Below are 9,358 nucleotides of genomic sequence, written 5' to 3'. Positions count from 1 at the left end.
CAACTACAATAACAATTACACTCCTGATCCCGAGGTAATTTCAAGATTACGTCAACTAAAATAACCTAGTACACTTCTGATTCTGATGTAATTTCAGGATCACGACAACTAAAATAGCAATTACGCTCCCCATCCCGAGGTAATTTCAGGATCACGATAACTGCAATAGCAATTACACTCCCGATCCCGAGGTAATTTCAGGATCATCACAACTACAATAATAATTACAGTTATGATCCCGATGTAACTGTAATTAAACTTGTAATATTGCTATTAAAATTAAGGATTATGACAATTAAACCACCCCTCGAGAACAACATGAATATCTCATAAGCAAATAATTGACATTAAAAGATACACAATTGGATTTTCATATCGGATTCTTATTTTTCTCAACTCGAACTATAACGAAAACAACAATAGTAATTTCGCTACAATCCCAAATAAGTCCTCACTTACGCACTTGAGTTAGTGCAAGATAAGGCTAAAGTCTGAATACACTCTACCCTCCCAAACCCCACTTATAAAATTACACTGACTATATTATTATTGTTGAATCCTCACTTAATTAAATTCATATACTACCTCCTACCAGAAGGAAAAAAAAAGAAAAGTGGGAGTTTTATAAGTATGTGACTAAGGTAAAAAGTAAAGGGAGGAGATTTGGTCAAACTATTTCCAGTGTACGTTACTTTTTGGTCTATTTTCCCTCCTACCCTTTATATTTGTTTTTTGTTCCACCAAAGATTCATTCATAGCTGTGTGGTGTCAACAACTTCTCTTTGTGCGTTCTGAGGTTGTGGGGTTGGGTAGTGGGGGCAGATAGATGTCACCATTCTTTTATCAACACGAGAAAATCCAACCTTTCTTTATCACCATTCCCGCTCCTTATTCAATTTAATCTGTCTCTTTCTTTATCTCAGAGAGGGAAACTGTGTGTGTGTATTTGTGTGATAGAAAAGATGTCTACTAAAGAAAGTAAAGAAGAAGAAGAGAAAGTGAGTGAAAATGTAGAAGAAAAAAAGAGTGAAGTAGAAGTAGAAGGTAGAAAGTGTGTTGTGGTGGTAATGGATACTCCTGAGAGAAACAAGAACCAGATCGTAACACCCATTTCCAAATTTGAGGTATTTTTACTCATTTCATTTCACCAAACTTTGAATCTTTTGAATTTGATTAATTGACTTGAGGGTTTTGGTTTGTTACTGATTTGCTTCCTCCAACAGCCTAATTCTTGATTTTTTTCTTTGGATACTTGTCTTGTTGGTTTAGTTTATAGATGTCTGATTTATTTTACTAAAGTTAGAATCTTTTGCTAATTTTTTAAAAATTTCTTTTTGGGGGGAAGGGGTTTTTGGGCTAATTGACCTGAGGGTTTTTGGTTGTTAGTTACTGAGTTGGTTCCTCCAAGAGTCTAATGTCTGATTATTTCTTCTTTCTGATTCTTGATTTTCTGGAAACCTTTGTATGGTTGTGTTGTGTGTTTTGTTTACTGATGTCTGATTTGTTTTATTTTGGCTACTTTCAGGATCTTTTTTCATAAATGGGGTATAATTACTGATTTGATTTCACCAAGAGACTAAAGTTAAAATCTTTTGCTAATTTTTTGAATTCTTTTTGGGGGGGAAGGGGGAATTTGACTAATTGACTTAAGGATTTTGGTTGTTACTGATTTGGTTCCTCCAACAGCCTAATGTTTGGATTTTTTCTTTTGAGGAGGTGTTTTTTTTTTTGGCTAATTACTTGGGGGTTTTGGTTGTTAGTTACAGATGTGGTTCCTTCAAGAACCTAATGTTTGATTTTATTTTATTTTATTTTTTTTTTTTTTTTTTTTTTTGGCTAATTCTTGATATTTTGGAAACATTGGTATCTTTGTCTTGTGGGTTTTGTTTAGTGATGTGTGATTTGTTTTGTTTTGGTTACTTTAAGGTTGTTTCTGAGAAATGGGGTATAATTACTAATTTGATTTCACCAAGAGCCTAAACTTGCAATCTTTTGCTAAGTTTTTGAATTTCTTTTTGGGGGGAAGGGGGATTTTGGCTAATTGACTTGAGGGTTTTGGTTGTTACTGGTTTGGTTCCTCCAACAGCCTAATGTTTGATTTTTTTCGCTAATTCTTGATTTTTTCGGAAACATTGGTGTTGTTGTTTTGTGGGTTTTGCTTATTGATGGCTGATTTGTTTTATTATTGTTACTTTGTGCTTTTTTTTTTTTTTTTTTTTTTTTTTGTTGTGTAGTAGTCTTGCAAAATAGTTCGATATTCACCAAGCGCCTAAAGTTAGGATCTTTTGATAATGTTTGAATTTTTTTGGGGTGATTTTGACTAATTGACTTGAGGGTTTTGGTTGTTTGTTACTGATTTGGTTCCTCCAACAGCCTAATGTTTGGTTTTTTGTTGCTTAATTTTTGAATTTCTTTTTGGGGGGAAGGGGGATTTTTGGCTAATTGACTTGAGGGTTTTGGTTGTTACTGATTTAGTTCCTCCAAGAACCTAATGTTTGATTTTTTTTGTTGCTAATTCTTGATATTTTGGAAACATTGATATCTTTGTATTGTGGATTTTGTTTGTTGATGTCTGATTTGTTTTATTTTGGTTACTTTGAGTTTTGTTGTTGTTTTTTTGAGAAATGGGGGCTGTTCATCTTGCAAACTAGTTTGCTATTCATGTTTTTTCTTCCCTCTTTCATTTTTTGAGAAACGCTGCTTCTGGAAAGGCTTTTATTTTTGAGGGTTAGTTTAAATTTTTAGGCACCAAAGCTTGCTGAAGATAAATCTTTTGGGAAATGGGAATCCTGCTTCTGTTAATCCATTTATATTAGAGTGGTTTCTAATTAGTGGAAATGACACTTTTTTTTTTTTTTTGGAGAATTGGGTTGATTTAGTGGAATACGTTGTTTTCTTTTTTTCCTCCTTTCTTCTTTGTTTTTGATGTGTTTCTAGTGGTGATTTTGTTCATTGCCTTTACTTGACCACTGTTAAATTTCAATGAAATTGATTTTCAGTGTTATTGGTAACATAGCTGACCTTATCCTTGATTTGTTAGATTTGCTATCTTCCCGGTGTCTAGAATGCTTTAAGACTTGGTTATGTTGCTGAAATTGTCTCTCTTATCATTTTCTGAGTTTGCATGTTTTGCTAGTTTCTTTATTTGGATGCTTTCTGTTTTGGTGTTAGTTCTTGTGTTAATAAAACTTTTCCTGTTTTGGTGTTAGTTCTTGTGTTAATAAAACTTAGTCCTTATCTATTTTCTATTCTTTAACTAATTTTTCCTTTATCACATGATTAGCCTTCCCAATATTCAATTAACTGTTGGGATATTTTGCCTAGTTTTTCAAATGTGAGATTTCTTTGATCTTGCATCGCAAGATTCTCTTGTTGAGATTCTTTCATCTGTGCCTTATAGTGTGATAGTTCTCCTTCCTTTGTATCTGGAAAACTTGTGATGGTTTACCTAGGCTGTCTGTCTAATTCCCAATTGAATCTTGTCACATTTTCATCTTGCTTGGATTGGAATTCAATTGAGCTGTGGTGGATGCATTCCTTCAAGAAGGTTAATTAGCAAAAAAATGAAATATGCATACACTAATTAACTTCCAGGCACTGTTGGATAATTTGCACGTGTCTTCTTTAATTAACTGATGAAGCAGATAAGCTGCTATATATATGATTAAGAAAGTGGACGAACGAACCAAGTTCATTTCCTTCCCTGCACATTACTTGGTCTGTTATCTTTGACATTAGCTTGAGATCTTTCTGCTCTTTTTGCGTTAGGGTCAATTAACGTAAATAACATATTTTTTCTGAAAGGGCTTAGCTTGTTGCGTCGTTGAAATTCTGAAATCCGCATGTTCAGGAAATTATTACTATCATTTAGTTTGTTCTCTTGTATTCTTGTTCTCTTGCAATCTGAAGGTCTTCTTTTTCTCTCTATGCAGGAATCCCCTTTTTCTAATTTCCTTAACAACCTTTCGCCCATCAAACCAGTTAAGTCCGCACACTTCCCTCAGACGCTCAATACCCTTAGTTTTGCATCTATACCGTCCGTGTTCACCTCACCCCATGTCAGGGAATCTAGATTTTTAAGAAGGTAATCAATCTTTATTCTCTCTCATTAGTTTTATTGAATGCCAATCAGGCTATTTTTTTTTTGGTTAATTTTGTTGTTTTTGCCAGGCACCTGCTCTCAGATCCATCAAAACCAGAGTTTGCTTCTGATGACAGTGTTAAAGATGATAACGCTGAAGGTAACTTAGATGCTGTAAATAACTCAAATGAGCCCAAGGAAAGTTTTGGTTCTGAGAGTTCTGTGGTTGAAGCACTGGCTTCACCATCCCATGAATGCTCAAAGCTTGCAGTTGAGCTTGCCAGAAGTCTAAATTATGAGTGCAGCAACGACAGTCCCAGTACTTTGCCTACTGGGGGCATTAGAGGTAAGAGTTTGTCAGAGTTTGCAGGCAGTTCTGTGACATATGTCCCTTTGGTACAAGACAAGTCTGGAAAAGGTTTGCTTAGATGTGAGGTGAATATGGAGGGGACAAATGAAAATGATCCAAATAGAGAACCTTCAGAATGTGATTGGGAGAATATGATTTGTGATGCTACAGATCTACTCATCTTTGACTCACCTGGTAACCCTGAGGCTTTCACGAAAGCAACAGGTCCTAATTTTAGGTCCTTTGGATTTATCTCAAATGAAATGCAGAATATGCAAGATTTTAGTCAGGTTAGTACCAGTGAGTGTGGTGGAGATGGAAGTGAAACAGAAAAGCCATCTACTCAACCTGGGGATGAAACTCAAGTCGAGGAATATACCGAGACCCAAAATATGAAACCTGATTCATCTCTAACCAATGATGGCATGGGTGTGGGTCAAAGTGAAAAAACTGAAAATGAGGTGAGCAATTGCATTCTGCATACTAGTTTTTTAATGCCGGTGCTTTTATTGTAATTGTTTGAGATAGCCACTACGTGTTGTGGCTGTTTTTTCCATTTTTCCTTTTCTTTATTCGTCTCTTCCTATGTTATGGGTTGTGTTCAGCTATTTTGACTGCAAGTTTTTACTTTGGAAAAGTCATTTTTACACGTTTTCTGCTATCTATGTATACATAGACAGTAGCATATGTACCTTTTTGTGCTATAACATCTATGTTATACATTCTTCATTGGCATCTTGTTGACTTTGACAAAAGCACATTGGTTTTTCTGTTGAGCTGATCATAGAAGGCACCGAGGGTTTTAGCTTTCAAAGGACTGGCCCCTCGACATTTGATATAATGTCATAGCTACTGAGTTTTCTGGTATTATTGTGATCCTATCGCCTAGCTCGTGGAAATTATTTGAGTCAGATTTTGCTCTTAAAGGAAGATTTTCAGACACTACCTTGTTTCTGACATTATATCAAAATAACCATTGTGCATTTTGTAAGTTTAAACTGATTTTACAAATCTTTGCTTGTGTGGAACCTTGACTTGGTTACAGTTTGAAGCATTTGCTGGTTCCTGAGTAATATGAGATGCAATATATTTCAGCTTTGCATTAGAAGACGGGGAAAGTAGTCAAACACAGAGCATGTTTGTTTAGTGGTCTATTAGCTGATCTTAAAGTCATTTATTTGTCTGTTCTAGCTTTTATATTTACCAGCTGTACTAGAGCCTGTTTGGATGGGCTTAAAAAAAGCCAAAAAAAAAAAAAAGTTGGGGTAGCCCAACTTATTTTTTTTGGCTTATAAGCTGTTTTCAGCTTATAAGCTGCCTTTTTTAAGCTAAGCCAAACGGGCCAACTTATTTTTTGGGCTTATTTTAAGAACAAAATGGCTTATAAGCTGGCCAGCCAAACACTCAAAAAAGCTAAAAACAGCTTATAAGCTGTTTTCAGCTACTTATAAGCTAAGCCAAACGGGCTCCTAGTTGCGAGCGTATTTTGCATTGAATTTCCAGTTCTTTATTTTTGTGATCTTGATCTCTTATCGGTTTTCTAATTCAGATGGTCTCTACTCTATATCGTGGAATGAGAAGACGTTGTCTAGTTTTTGAGATGGTGGGACCTCGAAGAAAGCATTTAGATGAGGGTTCTGGTTCTTCTGCTGTGCAAGAAACTGATGGAAACCTTGCCTGCAACGAGAAGCAGCTTGTACCTTCTAAAACTGTAAATGAATCTTCGCGATGCATTTTACCTGGAATTGGCTTGCATTTAAATGCCCTTGCAGCATCTTCAAAAGATGGCAAAGTTGTCAAGCATGAAGCTAATAATGCTTCTGGGAAACAGCTTTTAATTGCATCCGGCTCAGCTGTCAGTCTTCATCCTTTAGTTACTGGTCAAGAACCACTGAATAAATCTCTGCCTGAAACCCCTAGAGAAGGACAAATTGTTCCTTTTGTTCCTTTAGAGAATAGTGTACCTCTTATGGAGGATGTTTGCCAGGCACCTGGATATGTAAATAATGAAGAGCTTAATCAGACTAGTCCAAAGAAAAAGAGGCATGTTCATCCTTTTCCCTTATGATCATATTTTGTTCTTGTAATCTCTTTTCGCTCTACCATTATCTGATTACAAATTGCTTCCACAGGCGTCGATTGGAACCTGGAGAAGGTGAATCCTGCAAGCGCTGTAACTGTAAGAAATCAAAATGCTTGAAACTGTAAGTTATTATTCTCCTTTTATGTGCTATCTTTAGTCCGTACTCAATTTAAATTCCTTGGGTTGCTTATTGAGTATTTAAATGAGCTGCCAGTTGTTTAAGTAAATGCCATTTTTCTTTTTAAATTATATTTGTCGTTAACTACGGGATTGTTTGGTTAATGAAAATTGTTGAGTTATAAATACATTAGTTGTAATACGGTGACTAATAATCCCCATATTAGTTAGTGCATATGCATGATCTGAAGTTGTAAAACGGGTTCTTACCATGTAACAAATTTCTTGTGCATATTGAATCTTTATTCAGTTTTTTGTGGATGGACTCGATATAACTGACGGTAGCTCTTTATTGGATGCTCTTCGTATGTCTCTGAATTTGAGATGACCATAAATGCTTCAAAACTTTCTTGGACACGTGGTTACTGCCCCCACCATTTGTTGTAACCCAAAAGGTATTTTGGAATAATTGAAGTGGAAAATTGTGATCTGCATGATTAGAGCTTATAGAAGATATAGACCCCCTCTATCGGCCTAGCATTTTTTATCATGTTCCTATAGTGACAATATGCTTACTCCATCTACAAATTTAAAATTTCTATTTCACTTGTCAATGCAGTTACTGTGAATGTTTTGCTGCTGGGGTCTACTGTGTGGAGCCATGTGCATGTCAAGACTGCTTCAACAAGCCTATTCATGAAGATACTGTCCTTGCAACTCGCAAACAGATCGAATCACGAAACCCTCTTGCTTTTGCTCCTAAAGTGATTAGGAGCAACGACTCTCTTTCTGAAACAGGGGTGAGTAAACAATTCATGGTTTTCATTCTGTATTTCTTTGTTATTTCAAAGTGACAGATAAGTCATATAACACAAGTAATTTAATTGCATTGCAGGATGATTCCAGCAAGACTCCTGCCTCAGCTCGTCACAAGAGAGGATGCAACTGCAAGAAATCTGGCTGTCTGAAGAAATATTGTGAATGCTATCAGGTCTTTATTTCTACATTTTCAGGTTGCATTGATTTTCTTTTGTTTTATACATCAGCTGATAGTAATTGTTTTTGTTCTTGAAGGGTGGGGTCGGATGCTCCATTAATTGCAGATGTGAAGGATGCAAGAACGCATTTGGCAGGAAGGATGGTAAGTCTAGTTAGCTACTCCTAATACTGGCTCGTTTTAGTTTAAAACCTTTCTAAGACGTTCCCCGCTACCTAAACTGAATGAGTTTAACGTTGGTTCATATCATCTTTTTAGTTTCATTCAGTTGCTGTGACCTATAAATGTAGTTTGAAAATCTACTATTCTGATTCAGGTTCTATTTTCATAGGCACAGATGGGGATGCCGAGGAAGAGGAAACAGATGCATTTGAAAAGAGTGTTGTGGATAGAACTTCTCATAAAAACCTAGTACAGAGTGATGTAGAGCAGAATCCAGATTCCGTTCCGCCTGCTACACCTTTAGCGTTCAGAAGGTATATCAATCATTTAACTTTTCAGGCGAAGTTCCTTCTTATGCTTTTCACATCCTGATGATTTTTTTTGCCTTTTAGACCACCAATGCAGCTCCCATTCTCATTGAAGAACAAACCGCCTCGATCATCATTTCTATCCATCGGATCCTCATCCGGTATATTTGCTGGCCAAGGGGTTGGAAGGCCAAATTTCTTTCAACCTCAACCTAAGTTCGAGAAGCCATTTGAGTCGATTAAAGAAAATGAAATGCCTCAGATACTCCAAGAGACTACCTCTCCAATTAGTGGCATTAAGACATCTTCTCCCAACAGGAAGAGAGTTTCTCCTCCTCATGCTCATTGTGACTTTACAAATTCGCCCGGTCGTCGAAGCAGCCGAAAGTTGATACTGCAATCCATCCCTTCATTTCCTTCCCTCACTCCCAATCCTTGAAGATCATCATCTAAACCAGTAGGTGAACTTGGAAGGAAATTTTTTAATATCTTTATTATTGTAGTTATTAGTTTTAGTTTAGTTCACCTCCATGGACCTTTTGAGGGCGCCCTTGTTGCTTGTATAATAGCCTTGTTTCTTAATAACCTTGTTTTATCCTTAATAATGAATTAAAATCTGTTAGTGTACTTATTGTGTCATGTTCTTTAGTTTAATACTTGATCTTATGAAGAAAAAATTGATATAAAGTATTAGGAAGAGTGATTTTGCATGATGTACGTAGGAGTGTGTGTTTATTATAGAAGTTGGGCCTCCAAACAAGATGTTACTAATTGGGCTAGTCCACTACATATCCTAAGCTCCCTGGTCAAACGAGAAATCATACTTATGGGCCTAACAGACAGATGCCTAGCTTGTTCATGTCATTTCTCTCTACAAAAATACAAGTACACACCTTTTCTTTTTTGCTTTTTCAAACCTTAATATTCCCCAATCATTTGCTTTCTTCAGGTAATTCTGTTCACATCTAGGTGTGGTGGGCATAATTATTGCTTTTGCAGTTCCCATCTTTTGACCCCCTGTAATTCTCATCTCTCATCTAAACCATCTTTAAGATTTGGATTTAAGATTGGATTTAACTTATATGCATTGGCATTATGAATAATTTATACATTATTAGTGTATTTGAACATGTGCAGCAGGGTATCTACCCCGTCTTTAAGTTACTAATCCACTTACACTGTGTTTGGAACGTTGTTACCCATTGTATTGTATTGTATCGTTATTAGTGTTATTTTGATCGTACGTATTGTTGTGCAGCAG

At 36.1% G+C, this 9,358-nt stretch overlaps 1 protein-coding gene across 2 annotated transcripts; it reads left to right on the top strand.

Moving 5' to 3' along the window:
• Positions 1–937: 937 nt before the first annotated feature.
• On the top strand, positions 938–8,724 carry LOC132046910 (protein tesmin/TSO1-like CXC 3). Of its 2 annotated transcripts, none has more exons than XM_059437750.1 (10): positions 938–1,124; positions 3,933–4,084; positions 4,171–4,891; positions 5,980–6,473; positions 6,563–6,634; positions 7,250–7,430; positions 7,526–7,621; positions 7,705–7,771; positions 7,959–8,103; positions 8,182–8,724. In XM_059437750.1, exons 1-10 carry the CDS (start codon positions 963–965, stop codon positions 8,534–8,536), a joined length of 2,445 nt encoding a protein of 814 aa, XP_059293733.1. In that variant the 5' UTR covers positions 938–962; the 3' UTR covers positions 8,537–8,724. The 2 variants fall into 2 exon arrangements, with proteins under 2 accessions (XP_059293733.1, XP_059293725.1); XM_059437742.1 differs by having other exon boundaries at positions 7,944–8,103.
• The last annotated feature ends 634 nt before the right edge of the window (positions 8,725–9,358 follow it).

Source organism: Lycium ferocissimum, chromosome 1 (assembly GCF_029784015.1).
Source record: "Lycium ferocissimum isolate CSIRO_LF1 chromosome 1, AGI_CSIRO_Lferr_CH_V1, whole genome shotgun sequence".
Classification (NCBI taxonomy): domain Eukaryota; kingdom Viridiplantae; phylum Streptophyta; class Magnoliopsida; order Solanales; family Solanaceae; genus Lycium; species Lycium ferocissimum.
This window is presented reverse-complemented; position numbering and strand designations above follow the sequence as displayed.

What these genes read in the sequence shown, in the direction of transcription:
- LOC132046910 (XM_059437742.1), top strand. Translation starts at nt 963, where the DNA reads ATGTCTACTAAAGAAAGTAAAGAAGAAGAAGAGAAAGTGAGTGAAAAT. An exon ending in CACCCATTTCCAAATTTGAG is followed by an intron (nt 1,125 to 3,932) that starts GTATTTTTACTC and finishes CTCTCTATGCAG; the next exon opens with GAATCCCCTTTTTCTAATTT. An exon ending in GTGAAAAAACTGAAAATGAG is followed by an intron (nt 4,892 to 5,979) that starts GTGAGCAATTGC and finishes TTTCTAATTCAG; the next exon opens with ATGGTCTCTACTCTATATCG.